At 45.1% G+C, this 17,731-nt stretch overlaps 1 protein-coding gene across 4 annotated transcripts in view; it reads left to right on the forward strand.

Moving 5' to 3' along the window:
• Positions 1 to 17,731, forward strand: part of PPP2R1B (protein phosphatase 2 scaffold subunit Abeta) — a 38,793-nt gene that overhangs the window by 15,725 nt on the left and 5,337 nt on the right. For 2 of the 4 annotated variants that reach the window (XM_045556623.1, XM_045556624.1), the window contains 5 exons: positions 1,351 to 1,411; positions 5,790 to 5,944; positions 6,329 to 6,471; positions 6,861 to 6,952; positions 7,395 to 10,025. In XM_045556623.1, coding sequence (XP_045412579.1) covers positions 1,351 to 1,411; positions 5,790 to 5,944; positions 6,329 to 6,471; positions 6,861 to 6,952; positions 7,395 to 7,411 — 468 coding nt within the window. In that variant the 3' untranslated portion in view covers positions 7,412 to 10,025. Of the gene's footprint in view, positions 1 to 1,350; positions 1,412 to 5,789; positions 5,945 to 6,328; positions 6,472 to 6,860; positions 6,953 to 7,394; positions 10,026 to 11,269; positions 11,392 to 17,731 lie in introns of those variants that run through there. The other 2 variants (XM_045556625.1, XM_045556626.1) reach the window with 1 other exon arrangement.

Raw genomic sequence — 17,731 nt, forward strand, 5'->3', positions numbered from 1 at the left:
TCCGCAAGGGAGGGTGAATTTTAGTACCATTTCTTTCAATTTCTGCTCCTTTTAGACCTGGAAAGTCTACAAGGGTTGCTAGCTATGCAGAGCAGTATGGAAGCAAACCAGGTGATGCCTTTGGCTGACATGTTACCAGTCTGGTAGGGGTAACGTGCCTCAGTCATGAACATTTTGTTTTACATTTCAACCTCTTGTCAGTATATCTATTCTCCTTATTTTTTCTTTGTCTGTAAAGACTTTTCTATCAGATAGTCAATTTATAAAATTCTCTCAAGACTTTATGTATGGCCTTGTTTGTGGACCATGGTGAGTAAATGTGAAGTTAAACCACAAAAAATTGGAAAATAAAAGTTAATTAAGACTGAAGGAAAAACCCTCCACCTAAAATGAAAAAGAAGTCTTTGAGAGCTGACATGGTAATCTAAGTGTATGGCAGAACTTGTGGTTATAATGATCTGTTCATATAAAACTGTTTAGTCATAGTCAGTCACAGTTTTTGAAGCATTATAATGTTGATATTATTGTATCTCTTTATTTACAATATATAATCACTGGTCAGGAACTTCTTAGAATTTCAAAGAAGCAAGACTATAAACATGTACACTCCAGAAAGGAGGCACTAGGAAAATACATATCACAGCGTTTACCCACATGCTGCACAAGTCCCAGGGCTGAGAAGTCTTTTTAAATCAGCTCCTGGAGCTGGTCTCCAACCTGTGCTGAAGGGGCTACCTGTTGGCAGTCAAAAGGTGCAGGGCTGGGAGAGCCAGGATGGTTCTGTGCTCCGGGTCTCACCTGTGACTCCCTGCTGGGGCTGCTTCCCCTGTTTTGTTCATGCTTTACTCTCCCTCCAGTGCTTTATCCCAGCATCCCAGAAATACTCTCTTTAATTGGGGATATCTCTATGTCTTGATGTCAGTTGCTTCATTCTTAAGGATTTGTTATGATATTAACCAAAAGGGGAACACAATTGGGAATCATTAATATTATTGACAGATATTTTCATTTTTATAAGTAATCTAAATTTTACATGGCTGACCACCCACACTGTATTCTTCTTATTCTCCTGTACTGTTGTATCTGGCTTCTGGCCACCCTGTTCTTTCCTACTTAGTAGGGCTTGTGCCATCTCACTTATGCTTTTCTTTGTTTATACGATTTCTATCCAATAAGATAGATTTATATTTTGTTTGTAAATCCAATGACATTTCTGACTGTCTCATGAATTCAGCTTCTTTTGGAAACAAGTGTTTTTTTAGCCTTCAGGTAACCTTGGTGTAATATAATAGGTCATCTTGGTTTCTAAACTTTGGAGATGTGTATTAATAGAATCTTCTATATCCATAGGGTGTGGAATTCTTTGATGAAAAGCTGAATTCTTTATGTATGGCCTGGCTTGTGGACCATGGTGAGTAGATAAGTTGAAAATGGACTATTATGGAAAGCCTATGATTTTGCAGATGTCCCATTATGTTCATACATTTCATTTCCAAAAGGAATCCCAATCCAACCAGTTATTTGCCCTAAAGTCCAGTCCTCTGAATACAAATCTGACATTACTGCCAGGTTTTTTATCTTAAATTTTATTTTCTCTATTAATCAATCTCTTTGTCCTGTTTCTTGCTCATTCTATTACGTTATCTTCACAGTATCTCTTTTATGTATCTCCTTACTCCTTTATTCCAGGATCTTGTTTGACCATGCACTTATTGGTGTCTTCAACTGTAGACTAGGTTGGACAGGGATTAGAGTCAGATGAAAGGCCTAGGTTGGAAGAAATGGCTACTTGGCTTTTTTGAGGTGACAGAGGGAAGATCATATACAGTGGGACAGTACAGGATTCTTAGGAATGGGAGACACCAGTTGTGCCCTATGTTAGAGAGGGTCTGGATTTCTGGTTTTGGTGAAAGGAAGGCTTCCTGCTTGCATCCTGACTACTGCTACAATGCTAGGAGGGTACGAGCTCAGGACAGGTAGGTAGGACAGCAGGAATGAGCAGTGACTTTCTGGTGAGGTCTTAGGTAGCTGCATACCAGCCAGCAGTGAGTGGAAGGTGAACCCTCTGCACCAGGTCCCAGGTCCAGACTTGGCAGCTTCATTGTAGCCTTGGACCTGTTCTGATGAGTGCCCCTGGGAGCTCATGTGACCTTGTTCTTGAGCATTGGTTCCATATTTTGGTGGTGGATACAATAGGTATCCTGTTTCAGTTCTACAGTATCTTATATATACTTTATGTATGTATTAAGTATATGTCTTTGTTCATCTGTGGGTGCTTATGCTTGCATATTTGGGAGGAATGAGGATATTTGGGTCTGGCTATACATATAGGTGGTTTTGTTAAAGGCCTATTTGTATCATATGAGAGATAATATGATTGAATGTGAAGAGGAAAGGTGTGAAAAGTATGTGAAAATCTGCAAAAGCTTATATATGTGAATACTTCCAGTGTTTTCAAACTAGATTGTGAAGACTTCTTTTTTTTTTTCTTCCCTAAAGTTACCTTTTTATGTCCTGTTATTTTTTTCTTTTTAAATAAAACTTAAATTTGGCAAATCATGGTAAAGAAAGTCTTCTTTCTTTGAAAACAAAATGTTTATATTATTTCTGATAAATAGTGGGAATGGCACATCCCAGCAAATCACTCTATACGTTTTTTGAAAGCTAGATTCTAGATGAAGACTTTTATTGGCTGGGTACGGTGGCTCATGCCTGTAATCCTAGCACTCTGGGAGGCCAAGGCAGGAGGATTGCTTGAGCTCAGGAGTTTAAGACCAGCATGAGCAAGAGCGAGACCCCGTCTCTACTATAAATAGAAAGAAATTAGCCAAACAACTAAAAATAGAAAAAATCAGCCGGGCATGGTGGTGCATGCCTGTAGTCCCAGCTACCTGGGAGGCTGAGGCAGGAGGATTGCTTGAGCCTAGGAGTTTGAGGTTGCTGTGAGCTAGGCTGATGCCATGGCACCCTAGCCCGGGCAAGAGAGTGAGAGTCTGTCTCAAAAAAAAAAAAAAAAAAAGACTTTTATTCTGAGGATCTTTTAAAGTATAAATATTCCACAAAGAATTAAATTCCTGACACCCTTTCTCTGTAGGATTGTTCTCTCTATACAACTTAATTACTCCTTCCTCTTTTCTGATTTTTTTCTTCCAGTTTGGGAGCAGGAGAGACCCTTGTTTATTTCACTGCTGATGTGGGAACTGCAGGCATTCTTTGAATCAATGAAATGGCAGCTCTGAAATTGTTCTATGCTTAATTAATCACAGGGGCTTTTGTTGTTGTTTTGCTTTTGCTTTTTAGATAAGCAGTATATAGTGATCACTGATCAGAGTTTTTGAAACTTTTTCTCCTGGTTGTTAAACTAGTAAAAGAGTGTTCTCAAAACTCGAGGGAAATATAAGAAAGAAAGTATTACCTATATTCCTGTGGTTGAGTGGACAGTATTGATCAGAGGGAGGAATTTAGAAGGGGAATTTATTTTTTATAGGAGAAAGTATCAAAGTTAGTGAGCGCAGAGTGAGGTAAACATTCAAAAAACCTTGCAAGTCAGCCAGATTTTGAGGGGAAAAGGGCGGGGGGGGGGCAGGGAGAGAGAGAGAGAGAAAGACAAGGAGAGAAAACAGGCAGCACTGTAGAATGGTTTGCATTCTTTTGACAACAGAATTGAGAGGAGCCAAGAACATAGTAGGCATCTGGCCAAGTAGAGTTCAGGGCAGCTAAGGTTTTGGTCAAGGCTGAGCAGGTGTGTGCCCAGTCTCTGGTTACTCTGGCAGTGGGCTCCCTTGCTATGGTAATGACATGATGATAAGAAAAAGCTCAAACGTATTAAAAAACAGTAATTAATTAGAGAAGACACATGCTTTAGCTGGCTCCATCTTAAGGGGAGGAGAGAATGGGAGTTGGGTCAAAGACAAAAAGACTATGGATGTGAAAAGAAAGAATCTGTGCTATGGGTAAAACAGTTGGCTTTAACTTGCTCCGTAGAGAGTGCTTCTGGATATTACTGACGGCCTGTTTCTTCCTTAGACTGGTCAGTTTAAGTGTTGGTGATAAGATGTGTTGTTACACCTCTATGCTGTCTCACCTGTTCTCAACATCATTGCCCAGAAGAATCCAAGGACTGGGAAAAGCTGGATAGTTCTTGTCTGAAGGCTTGTATAAATTGTCTAGGATTGGGACTGTGGCATGGGTAGCTATTCCTGCCCTTCCTGTTGATAATCCCGGAGGATTGGGCCCACCTGGTGAGAGAAATGGAACACAGAATCAGTACCTACCACCCTCGACTTATCTATGCCCTGATTTTGAGTGTTACTGGATCTGTGAATTGACACCAGGCTTGTCTTTGTTCATTGCTGTATATAGCAGCTAATTGTGAGAAGATAGTAGCTCAGACCTTTATTATCTATTATGCCTTTGATAAATGATCTTGTAGGGAATTATTAGATCTTAAGGCACATTTATTTACAGAAGGCGTTTGATGTCTTATCTCAGCCTAAACGTTTTTAATGGAGAAGAAGCAAGTCGGTCTGAAGTTCTTAATTTGCCCTTGTATAGATAAGCACAGTGTCCTCTACATAGTCTCCTGGATGTCTTTCTCCTCTCCTTGGTCTTCTTTTTTACTTTTTCCTTTCTTTTTTTTTTTTTTGAGATAGAGTCTTGCTTTGTTGCCTGGGCTAGAGTGCTGTGCTGTCAGCCTAGCTCACAGCAACCTCAAACTCCTGGGACCCATTGGTCTTGATGCTGCTTGAATAATTCTGCTAAAATGCTACATTGGCCATTGGGTCACATGTTAGCTTTAAAAATCCATCAGTGTTTTTTTAATCAGGTCTAAGTTTAGCTTTCAAGATGCTCTGTGGTCTGCATCCACAGACAGTTGTCTAACCTTAAAGTCTCACAGGCTTCAGTTTTTTCCTTTGTGTCCTAGGTACATTTTTCTACCTTTTCCAGGAATCACTCCCCTCTTCTCTCTACTTATACAAATCCTCCCTAGTCTTCACTGCCCAGTGCAAGGTTTCTGTTTCTTTCCTGAAGCCTTCCCAGACCTCCCTGTTCACTCTTCTCTGCAGTCTTCACTTCACAGTGCCATACTTCGTTATAATTGGTCTAACGCCATGTGACTTCTCAAGAGTGCATTTGGTTTCATTTCTCTGATGAGAGTACATGACCTTTGAGGACAAGTATCTTTTTTTTTTTTTAGGGACGGAGTCTTGGTCTGTTAACCAGGCTGGGGTGCAGTGGTATAATCGTATCTCACTGTAACCTCCAATTCCTAGGCTCAGTGGGCTCAAGAGATCTTCCCCCCTCAGCCTCCCAAGTAGCTGGGACTACAGGCACATGCCACCACATCTGGCTAATTTTTCTTATTTTTGTAGAGATGGGGTCTTGTTATGTTGCCCAGGCTGGTCTTGAACTCCTGGCCTCAAGCAATCCTCCTACCTTGGCCTCCCAAAGTGCTGGGATTACAGACGTGAGCTACTGCGCCTGGCCGGTATTCTTTTTGTAACAAGTAGCATGCAGTAGTCACACATATTTGTTAATTAATTGATGATGCATATAATGAGCTCCTTGTATCCCTTGCCTTGGACATATACATTTTGAAACTATAACAACAACAAAGTAGTATATTATGCATCGTGGCTGAGCATGCTTGTCATTGCAGTGTGAGTCTATGTGGAGTGTTTGCAGAGAGGTTTTGTTTTTAGTCCATGTTTGATGCTGATGTAAGTAAACTAGGTTATGTTTATAAAGCAGTAAGCAGTATGAAACTGTGTTTTTGACCTCTTCTACAGTATATGCCATCCGAGAAGCTGCCACCAACAACCTCATGAAACTAGTTCAGAAGTTTGGTACAGAGTGGGCCCAAAATACCATCGTTCCGAAAGTGTTAGTAATGGCAAATGATCCTAATTACTTGCATAGAATGACCACTTTATTCTGCATTAATGTAAGTATAACGTAGCTGTTATTACTAAGTTAAGGGATTAAAGCACTTGTTAACAACAATTTCTGAATCCTGAATACTGTTTTCTCTTTGGAATATATTGCTTATACTGATTAATTTAGATAGGAGATAAGAGAAAATGTCAATTTTAAAATTCATGTTAAAAATCTATGGTAGTATATTAAAAGTTGCAGTTTAGTTGTGGATTCTGGTCTAATTTTCAGATTCTTTGCTGCCTTGTGTCCCTCATTTGGATGCTCAAACTAGAAGTATTTTCTTGTCGGTCAATTATTATATTTTCTTATAAATATTAATTTGTCTCATTAGATTTTTGGATTTTTTAAACTAATAAGAGTTTTAAATGTGCCATCTTATTTATTTTTCTAGGCACTGTCTGAAACCTGTGGTCAAGAAATAACCACTAAGCAAATGCTGCCGATCGTATTAAAAATGGCAGGAGACCAAGTAGCAAATGTTCGTTTCAATGTGGCCAAATCTCTACAAAAAATTGGACCAATACTAGACACCAAGTAAGATTTTAGTGTTATTCTTGTTTTTAAAGTATATTTTAACTTTTACCTTGTAGTGGAGAATAATAGCTAAAATTGTGTTCAGTGATTTTTCACTTAAGATCTGAGTTTATTTAAATTAAGAAAACAATAAAGTACTTCAGCAACCTTTTTTGATGATGTCCACTCTGACTTTTCTGTTTAAGTTCTGGATATGTGTAGATCATTGTCTGAAGCTAATTTTGCTGAGAACTTCTTTAGAAATTATTTTGAATATTTGTCAAGTTTATAAGTGTTTTAAAATATTTTTAAAATTTTAGACTTCAGAAATTACCATAGAGCACATATATCATAAAGGACTTCTCTGGCCCACTAGACTGTCCATCACAGGTAACACTTTTGATTTTCAGTGCTTTGCAGGGGGAAGTTAAGCCGGTACTGCAGAAATTAGGTCAAGATGAAGACATGGATGTCAAATACTTTGCACAGGAAGCTATAAGTGGTATGTATTTCCGTTTTCTGCCTTGCATCCTATGTTTTGGTTAACTGAGATTTATCCCTATTATGTGAGTGGTGTTAAGTGGGCAGGGTGGGTGGTAAGCATTACGGGAGATAGGGAAGGTGGTGAATTCCTGGAATGCTGGTGCCCTCTTTGTTAGAACCTTCTTGGCCTACCATTCTCTCATAAGTGAGCAGGCCATTTCCTCAGCTCCATGTCTAGGACTGGGTAGGAAGATGATCTTCTTACTGGTAAAAGCAATTTTTAGTTTGGATTTGAATCAGTTTTTGAAGTTTAACGTCTGGTTTGGCAGAGTAAAGAAAATGACTACAATGAGAAGTTCTTAGTGTCATGCTTTAGGATCATTGTTGTCATGCTTAATATTCACATAGATCGTTCATGAACTTTCTGTACCACTAACCTGATTTTGTTTGGAATTTTCCAGTTCTTGCGTTGGCATAATGAGGAACAGGAGGGAAAAGCCTTTACAAAGTTCTTATCACAGACTTCTAGACATTGTGTTCTTAAACTGGGTGGCGAAAATATGGAAAACCTTCAAGATCTCATCCAAGCAAATGGCAGCAACTTAGAAGAAATCAAATTTCAGTGACTTGATTCTTTTAAAGATGAAATGGGATTGTTTTTTACTGCTCTTCCTTGTTGGGAGAATTATTTAAAACCCATTCTTATTAATCAATTCCTGACACTTGGTACAGTCATCTCGACTGTGTCCTAATGCTTTATCTGGCACCATCAGGGTTCCTGCATCCTCACTGTTTAGTCAGGCCCCGGCCACTTAATATTCTGGGCAGAGCCTGGATGGGTTTGGATCCAGACGTGGAGTGGAGTGATTCTCTTGATGTTTACATATATCTGTTTGTCTCTCCATGATTCCATAGTTAAATGTACATGTTTAGAATAACTTACTGCATACATTTTCTATTTGGGAGATACATTGAGACTTGATTATAGTGAAAACCACATTTTCCTGGATTATGATGGTCTGCATTGGGGTCATGAAACAGGAATGTGGAAGCTCAGGGTTAATGTATTGGTTGTTTTGGTTTGTATTTGCTTGATTTTGACTGTAATCATGTCATTCAGAAGCCTTTAGTGTGGATGCATCTTGCTGCTAATGTGTGATGTTGACACTTAATTTCCACAGCTTACCACTGTGACTGTATTCAAAAATACTTCTCTCTTTCCTTAGAAACTTTTATTTTAGTGCTTCCTAGTAAGCAGGAGTTCTATTTCATTGTAAGATTGCAGTTTTATGTTTCAAATGAGTATAGGAACAACCACAGGTATAATACTGAGTAGATTTCCTACTCCTCTTGGTTCTGTTTTCAGGAGTATTAACATCTGGTCCTTGCTACATTGCTACATTGTACAGTAGCTTTCCAAATTGAAGTTTCATTGCTATATTTTTAGTATGGGTGATGCTGGAATCTTATCATTTGAAGTGTTTGTTTTTCTACTTTACAGTAAAAACCTCATTAATTCTGAAATTTAAGATAATGAGTTAACCTGAGTTTACTGAAGCAAATTAATAGCACTTAAGAAAGCCATTTGAACTACTTAAACAGTTTTAAAGCCGTCTTTAAAAAGCAGCCATTTACCCTGTGATATGCCAAGTATCAGTCTTTTTAATCATATAAGACCTTCCATGAGAATCTGTAGGAGGCCACACCTTTTTAAAAAGATACATTCAGTTTACTCTTTATTCATACATATGTATGTATTCTGTGGAGAAGTTAAATTTTTAAAAAAAATTTATGTATTTCACGTAATCGAACTGACCTTACCTCTAATGAATTCTAGTTAATGAGGTTTTACTGTAGCTTATTTTTCTCTCTGTGCATCTTGTTAAATAGTTGCTTGTTTTCATTTTGGTTTTTGAATTGCTGATTTCATTTACAACCTCTTAAATCTCGGGAGCCCTGTTCTGGTTTTTGAAGGTCCAAAAGACTCCTATAAAACTTTGCACATTAAATAATTATATAAAACCAAGTTGACTAAATACTTTTAACTTTGTCATACCTTAGAAAAACAGAACAGAAATTTTAAATCAGAAGTTATCTGCCTGCATTTTAGACTGCCAAATTACCTTGTAGTAAGTTTCCATTTTATACCTTTGGGCCAAGGATTAAATATTTTCCTAAGAAAAAGTCTTTTTCTACACTCTCATTTTAATGTCTTAAACTATTATGCTATAAACATTTTAAATTTTAGTTTCATGGTTCTTTATTTATTATGACCTGCAAGTTATGTTTCTCTTCATTGAATTTCATATGTGAGAGACTTTGTCTTGATGCTTGAAACAATTTGCATTGGAACCATTGCTTTACTCTTTATTGGATATGCCATTTTCATTGGTTTGGGGATAGACTTAAGAGGCCCTTGTGTACCCCCCTGGGGAACCCTGTGCATGGACTGTTTAAGGGAGAGACAATAGCTCTTGATTGCTCAAGCATGGGTCATGGAGCTCAGCTAGGGCCCTGTCTCTTGGGAGTCATGGTGAGGGACTTCATTGTTTCTTTCTGACTTAAGTAATAGGGAATCCTTTTGTTAACTATTAAGAGTTGTTCTTTAGTTGATTTTATCCATGGATTAGTTTTCGTATCTTGATTTCACTAGAATATAAGCTCTAGGAGTTCTGTAAGGGCAGGGATTTTTGTCTGTTTTGTCTTCTGTATCGCCAGTACCTGGAACAGTGTCTGGTGTACATAATAGGTGCTCAATAAAAATGTGTTCTATGAATGAATTTCTAAAATCTGTCCTCTGGTGTGTTGCATGCGTGGAACAAGTCATCAAAAGTACCAGATTGTATCTCATTTTCTCATCGACATAATTAAAGATTTTTCTGCTCTTAGGAAACAAGCTTTATGTGGCCCTTCTCCAGTCCCCTGGCTTAGGCAACAGTTCTATGTGGATTTCTCTGATTGCCTTCAGCATACATTGCTGTTGTTTTTCATCCTAGTAAGTTTCCATCAATTGTTTGGTTGATTAGGAAAGTAAAGCAGAGACACACACACACATAACCTATGCCAATAAAAATGTCTCAGCCACAGTGGAATCCACCTTTGTGTTTCTTTCTACAATTTGTGTGGGATTTACCCCAACAGGTTTAAGAGACCAGATCTTGTTTCTCCATCTGTGCTGCCAAGAAGATGTGAACCTAAAGATACATCTTGTTTCATAAGAAAAAAAAGGTTAATATGTGGTGCCTGGTGAGGCCTTGTTGAAATAATGGGCAGCCCTCTGCTCACAGAAATACCACAGCTTGGCCACCATGATGCAGGGCCCCTGGGGGTCTTTGCTGGACAACGTCTGACTCAGCAGAGAGGGCTGCCGTCCAAGTTGTTTACATAGACCTCCAGGGGAAACAAACATGTCATTGCTGACCCAGTGATTAAGCTGTGTTAATGCTTTCTTGTTGCACTTTTGTTCCTTCATTAACCGCTGTGTTGTCACTAAGCTGAAAGTCTGGTACTTTCCTATAGAAATCACATTGGTTTCATCCCCCCCAGGGATGGCAGGGCAGCCAAACAAGTTGGGTACTTGTCCTATCCTCTTGCCTTTTGCTTCAATTCCTCTGACTTTTCTTTATTGTGACACTCTTATCTTAAAGCCTCGTTTCCCCACTGCTTGGATATAAAACTGTAGGGGGAGAAGGCCCTGTCACCTCATGTTCTCCTTGCTGTAACAGATGAGGTGATGGCCGGCCGATGTTATGTAATTGTTTCCGTTTGATTCTCCAGTATTCGTTTCAATCCAGTGCCTTGCTCCTCTCTTTCCTATTCCCTCACATGTCTCCAGTCTTCTCTGTACCTAGAATAGTCTGACTATCCCGTTTGCCTCCACGAGCCTGCTGTTTCCAGGAAATTACATAATGTTCAGTTGAGATGGAAATCTTCTGGAGGATGAAGAGAGTTTAATTACTCATTGCGTAGAAAAGCCAAGTCATTTCTTTCTCCAGAGTGGTTCTCTTAGCTGGTATTATTAGTTCTGAAAGAAGCTGGGCCTTTTTTGTCTGGCAGGGGTTTTGTAGGCCGTTCATAACCAGGATGTGGGGAAGCACCCAGCTGGGCACCAGGAGGCCCCGTGGGGCAGCACTCTGTGGGCTCCTGAGGGAAGGCGCCCTAAGTAGGGTCCTGAGTGGAGTCAGCTCTCTGTGCAGGGGCCCTGCCCTCCTAGGTTGCTGGGCTTCCCATCTTGGTGCTGGAACAACCGAGGGGGTACCGGCCAGGAGGTACAAGCGGGCTGGGGAGGGACGTGCCTGTGCAGGGACAGTTACAGCACCGCTGTCTGTATCTCTAGTGGTGGCACAAAGGCTGAGGAAGCTAGATTTTCCTGTGAAGGACAGTGACGCGCCCAGCGCCCCTGGGGCTGAAAAGAACCACTTCCTGAGACCCAGAGTACCTGGAGAGGACACTGGGAAGGTAAGTGCCTCAGAAGCCTGGGGCCGAGTCCTGCCCTCTCAGGGCTGAGGGCAGTCAGTGTGGTCTGGTGCCGAGGGAGTTGCAGCGGGACAGGCAGGAGCAGTACCTCTTTCTCTGTGCCCAAGGGGGCAGCGCATTTTAAGGGCCAGGAGGGTATATTTTTGAAGCCACTTGCTCTGTTTTGCTGTCTGCATCGTGGGAATATTTTACTAGGAGTGGGCTCGCTGTCCCGACCTCTGTCACTCCTGTGGCTTGAGGTCTCTCCCGTCTCTCATCTCGCCCGTCAGAGACAGCCAGGCCCAGGCTGCGGATGGAGGTCAGAGGTGCTCACAGGCAGGGGCTACTTCCATCTCCCTCAGGGTGTATAGAAGGTGATCTGCTACAGTTCTTCTCAGGTGGTTGTTTCTATTCAAGATGAAAATAGTTTCTGTCAAGTTTTTCTGTGTAATAGTTCAAATGTTTTATAAGCCCCATTGGGTGCCACTCTGCATGGAGAAGGTGTACAAAAGGTTCAGGTCAGCAATCTAAGTTGGTGCTGGCCACTGCCCCAGGGCCAGTCATCAGGAGGTGATTTATGATTTGCAGATACATTCAGAAAAGGAGCACAGAGAGGCCGAGCCTCCTCGTGCTGATGTCAGGCTGCATTTAGTTTGTTGGGAAGAATTTGGCAGTCTCACACCCACTCCAGTGGATTTGCTTAGTAAAAATTCTGACATCCAAAAGTCTGCCTTTTAAATCTCATGGCTTTTCATTTTATGTGAACCGAGGCCACAAGAACGGTTTTCCCAGTTGTCCAGGCCCTGAACTGCAGTCATGTATCTTAGAGTGTTCTCACCTTCCTGCCGGGCTGCACACTGTTGTCCCCGGCAGCCCCAGCCGATCCTACGGCAGCTGTGTGTTGGGAGAGGTGCAGGTGACTGCTGCTGGCAGCCTCGCAGGCCCGGGACCCTGACAGACAGATGCCTGAGGTGGCCCGTCCTTCGTGTCCTCACGTCCACTTCATAGAACTTGGCCTTAGGGAAGAGAGCTTGGCTGAAAGAGTGGGATGGTGTTATATTTTTCAGACCTAAACCATAGACTTAAAGGGGAAGAAAGGAGTTATGTTTTCCTACAATTTCAGGGCCAACTGCTCATGCCATTAAACGCATGGTATGCACCTGATACGAGCGTGGAGCACGAGGTGGCCTCCCCATGGCCCACTCGCTCGGCTCTGAAGAAGGCCCCCGGCTGGGCCTTCCCCAAGCTGAGGACACGGCATCAGCTGCCATTCCTTGGGTTTCGGTAACTGCGCAGCACCTTGTCAAGCACTTGACCAACTCCCTTTTAATCCTCACAACAACCCTAGGTGGCAGGTGCCGTCATCTCTATTTTTCAGGTGGTTGTGAATCTCCCCCAGCTCCGTCGTATCTACTTGGGACTCTTTTCCAGGATGGGGGCCTGGTGCTGCTAGGCCTCTGAGGCTGCAGTTCATTTAATCCAGAAAATCCCCTGCCTGGTGACTCAGGGAGCCTTCCCTGCATTTGTTTCACTTAAGGAAAATGACCCGAGGGTGAGATGGAAAGGGAATTGGCTGTTGCCAGGCAGAGCCCTTCATGTCAGGGGCCAGCAGCCAAGTGAGTGATCCAGGAAGTCATCCAGTTGCAAACCAGAAATCGTTCTTAACCCCTCACTGCCTATGGTGCATAGCAAACTCGCCAATCCGTCCAAATGGGGTGAGTGTCGGCCTAGCTGTGGAGAGCCCTGGGAACTCCCAGTCCTCAGCCTCAGGGAGCCATTTGACGCTCCGGGCTAGGCCTGCCACCACTAGGTCCAAGAAAAAAGCGGCCCAAGGGGTGAGAACCAGTTCCCCTGGGTGAAGCGTGCCTCCTTGGCGCCCTTGCAGCCTGCAGAGGTGTCTGTGCTGGAAGTTGCGTGCGTCCCTCCATGCAGGACCCGCCAGGGAGCGCCGTGGGCCACCTCCCACACGCTGCTCTGCCGCCAGTTGCTCTCTGGCAGAGTTGCTGGCAGGCCTCCGTCAGACAAGGGTTAACAGGGGATTTGTTTATTGAATCACGAAGTAGCTGTCACATGATTTTAATCAAAACACCATTTCCCTGACAACAGTGATGTCAGTCTTGTTATTGCAGGAAGGAGCAGCTGTGAGGGACATTCAGTCTCCATACCGAGCCTAGGTTTGGAGACTAAAATCAAGGAAAGCATCCATAAATAATGGTTGCAGACACTGACTTACTGAGTCCGCCCTCCTCTGCCTTTTCTTTTCTGTCCATCCAAACAGTTTGTCCTGCACACACACTGACCAGAGGCAGCCCCTGCACCCCAAGTCTCAGCCAAGACCTCACCTTCTGTGTCCCTTGTTCCTTCTACTTTTGCTTCTACTTCTGATTTTTCCTCTTATCTTTTTTTTTTTTTGACACAGGATCTTGCTTGGTCACCCTGGCTGGGGTGCAGTGGTGTGGTTATAGCTCACTGCTGCCTTGAACTCCTGAGCTCAGGTGATCTTCCTGCCTCATCCTGCAGAGTAGCTGGGAGTACAGGCACACACCACTGCACCCGGCTCTGTTTTCTTTCTTTTCCCCAAACTCAGAGAGTCACTTGGGCCCCTAGGGTCTCTGGCCTGTGCCTTCTGGCATCTGTCTCTTTGCATCTAAACCCGCTCTTGCTGGTGAACCAGGCTGTTGTGGCCAGCCTGACGTGGGGACCACCCTGCAGCTCAGTTACCTTGGCTCATACTGGAGCCAGCTTCCAGGAGCGGGGAAAGAGCTGCTTGTCTGTGTCCTTCCAGGAAAAGCTCCTCAAGGGCCTGAACTCTGGGCCAGAGGATTAGTTCTCTCGAACCCAGAAAGACTACAGGAGGCTGAGTCCAGCCTGAGGACTGACAACAAAAACCAAAGCCTGGCCGGGCGCGGTGGCTCATGCCTATAATCCTAGCACTCTGGGAGGCCGAGGTGGGAGGATCGCTCGAGGTCAGGAGTTCGAGACCAGCCTGAGCAAGAGCGAGACCCCGTCTCTACTAAAAATAGAAAGAAATTAGCTGGACAACTAAAAATATATAGAAAAAATTAGCCGGGCATGGTGGTGCATGCCTGTAGTCCCAGCTACTGGGGAGGCTGAGGCAGGAGGATTGCTTGAGCCCAGGAGTTTGAGGTTGCTGTGAGCTAGGCTGACACCATGGCACTCTAGCCTGGGCAGCAGAGTGAGACTCTATCTAAAAAAAAAAAAAAAAAAGCCAAAGCCCAGGGATACTTGATCCCATCCCCAGTGGCCTCCAGCTAAGCGAATTGGATCCCGAAGTCCACCGACACGTCAGAAGTAGGCTGGTCACAGGGCCCGCTGGAGCAGTGTCCTCAGGCTCTGGCCTTTCAGTGCCTTCCCCACTGTGGGGCTTGGAAACTGAGCAGCTGTCTGCACGGGGAGGCCCCCCGGGCCTTCCAACCCATCTTCACCCAGGAGTTTGGCCTAAAAGTTGGGGATGAAAAAGGCCTCCTAGATGGGACATAGATTCTTAAGGATGTTCTCATGTTTATGGTACCGACGGCTAGTGCTACCCAGAACTCATTTCTGAAAATTCAGAAATCCTGGGTCAAAGTTCTTGGTTCTTAACCTGGAGCAGGTGGTCAGAATAGGACAACCACCGTTACATCTGTGAAGAGAGATTTCCCAGACAGCAAGCAGCCATTTTCTACGTCCAGTGTGGGGACAGTCAGGAGCTAAAGCAGGACAGGCAGGATGAGATACTATGATAAGCCATTTGGGGGGACTTGGGAAGCTTCATGTTTGAGAGCAGTGCCATGCCAGGCTGCATTTGGACCTCATGATAACGTGGGAGCCAAGAGCCGGGCGCGGTGGCACACACCTGTAGTCCCAGCTACTCGGGAGGCTGAGGCAGGAGGATCACTTGAGCCCAGGAGGTGGAGGCTGCAGTGAGCTCTGATCTTGCTACTGCACTCCAGCCTGGGTGACAGAGCAGGACCCTGTCTCTAAAAAACAAAACAAAACAAAAACCTGAGAGTTAAGTCAGCCAGCCAGTGTTTCCAGTTCCTGTTGGCGCTAACAAGCCTTTACAGTGATTTGCCCAAGTTAGTGGCAGTGCTGGGAGCTGCCAGAGGCTGAAGACTTGGTCAGAGGTTCTTTGCTGCCTCCCAGACAGAAGGCGTAGGCAGCCCCCTCCCTGGAGGGCCTTCCTGGCCAGGGTGGCTTCTCCTAGGGGTGGGTGCCTGTGTTCCCCAGCCCTGCTCCTTGCCTGGCCCCTTCATCCCTGGGTTCCCTCCCACTGCCTGCCTGCCCTTTGGCCCTCACTTTGCTGGCACGGGGACCCTGCTAAACACTTTGGCTTCTCTAGGGAGCAGAAGGCAGTTCTACTGGATCCCAGACTGGAGAGACGGGAGGCCGTGAACTCAGGGTCCCTTACATGGTGTGCTTAGAGGAAAGGCCTTGGTGGCTTTTCCTCAGTTCAGTCGTGTCCCATTGCCAACTGTGCGGGTGGCCCAGGGGTGGTAATGACCGACTCCTCAGGTTCAGAGTTCTCAGTCTGGCCCCTTCTTGGGCATCTCAGGCCCCCTTATTTCTTGTCTTTGGGGAGTGAGGAGGGAGATTGAGTCAGAGTTCTCTAAACCTACCTGAGGGGGAGAGTGACTCAGTTTTCCCTTCAAGAGGCTGCATCCCTAATGCCTCATTTCCTCCAGGCCCAAATTCTCTGAACTTTCTGCCTCACTAGGTCTTGGGGGCTCAGCTCCAGGGAAGCTGGCGTCCCACGGCGCAGTGTCTTCCCTCCTCCTTTCCAGGCACTGCACTTGGCCGCTCAGCCCAGCACATGTTCCGCCTGGGCTTGGAACCCGGTCTCTTTGCCAATTTCTGACAAGCTCTGAGTCAGTCAGCCCTAGGAAAGCCCCCGAGTAGCGTGTTCAGAGTGAGGCATCGGCAGGAAGGCTTGTGAGGAAGCCCAGTGGCTGGAGGCAACTAGCGAGCTCCTCGCCCTGCCTCAGCTGTGGTCACAGCATCACACCCGGGCGGAGGCAGCTATGCCAGTGATGGGCTCCATGGCCAGGGTGAGGGCCCAACCCCTTCACTTCAGTCAGGACCCACATCTGTCCCCTAAGGGACATTACCTAGGATGATCCATGCACCATATTCCATCCCCTGAGAGCTGTGCGGCCTTTGAAGCCACTGGCTGAGAAGGGCAGAGCTGTGCTGTCGTCAGCCTCTAGGGCAGGGCAGCTCTGGTCTGTGCAGGTGGCATTTCCATTGTAGCCACATAGCACCCAGAATTTAGTACACAAAGCCCAGAACTTCCTCCAAGTGCCCAGGGTGCAGGCAGAGCGCGAGGCTCCCTCTCACCTGGATCCACCCAGGGAGGGATTGGAATCCCCTCGGCAGTGTGGAGGCTGAGTCGGGCGGGGGTCCTTAACCTTGGGCCATGAATGGGTCTTGTAGGATCCAGGAATCAATACCTGTCCTGAAATTCTATATGTCCCAAGTTGTGTGTCTGTGTACATGATTGTGGGCACGAGAGCCCAGTGCTTCTGTCAGCATGTCAGAGGGACTGGGAACCCTCAGCAGCCTCGGGCCCTGTCCACACACACCCTGCACGGAGACGGGGCGCTCTGGACAACTTGGGCAGCGTGGGCAACGCCGGCCGGTCCTGTCCCTGAGCCTGGCCTGGGTGTGGGGTGCAGGGCCTGAGGTTCCCACGGGGTGCAGCCCTGCAGGATGTCCCGGGGCGCTGGAGACCTGACCGGCTACTGAGGTTCTGGCCAGTCTGTTATTTTTGCCCATGCCCTGGGCATTGGGGTTGTTTTTGGCAACAGAGAATAAAAAGAATGGAGAAATTTGGTGGGAAAGGGAAAAGTTTGCGAAACATCATTACTGAAACGTAGTGCTTTTCCTTTAAAAAAAAATTGAAACTCCGTGATACTGAATTCTTGGGTGGTCAGGGGGTACAGGACTCAGGACTGAGCGTCCTGGCGCGGGGGCGGCAGCAAGTCAGCTCTGCCTGCTGTGCCCTTGCCTCGCAGCCAGCAGCCCATCCCTCAGGTCGGAACCGTCTCGGTTCTATAGCACGGGCTCAACTGGAATAGTTTGAGGGACGCCAAATCCCAGTTGAGCTCCTGCTGCCAGAAAGCAGGATTGAACTGCCCTTTCACTCAGGGTCTGGCACTGAAACGCCCAGAGTCAGAGAGCAGCTCTTCTCAGCAAATGGATTCTCTGGCACTCTGAGGGGTTGGAGTTGGGTCTCAAAAGGGTGCCTGTCCCTGTAAGGGAGTCCCTGGTGTGTATGGGCGCAGTGTGGAGGCCTGGCAGACCCCAGAGAAGATGTGACACTGTGACTAAGTAGCAGTGTCTT

This window comes from Lemur catta, chromosome 7 (genome assembly GCF_020740605.2).
Source record: "Lemur catta isolate mLemCat1 chromosome 7, mLemCat1.pri, whole genome shotgun sequence".
NCBI lineage: Eukaryota > Metazoa > Chordata > Mammalia > Primates > Lemuridae > Lemur > Lemur catta.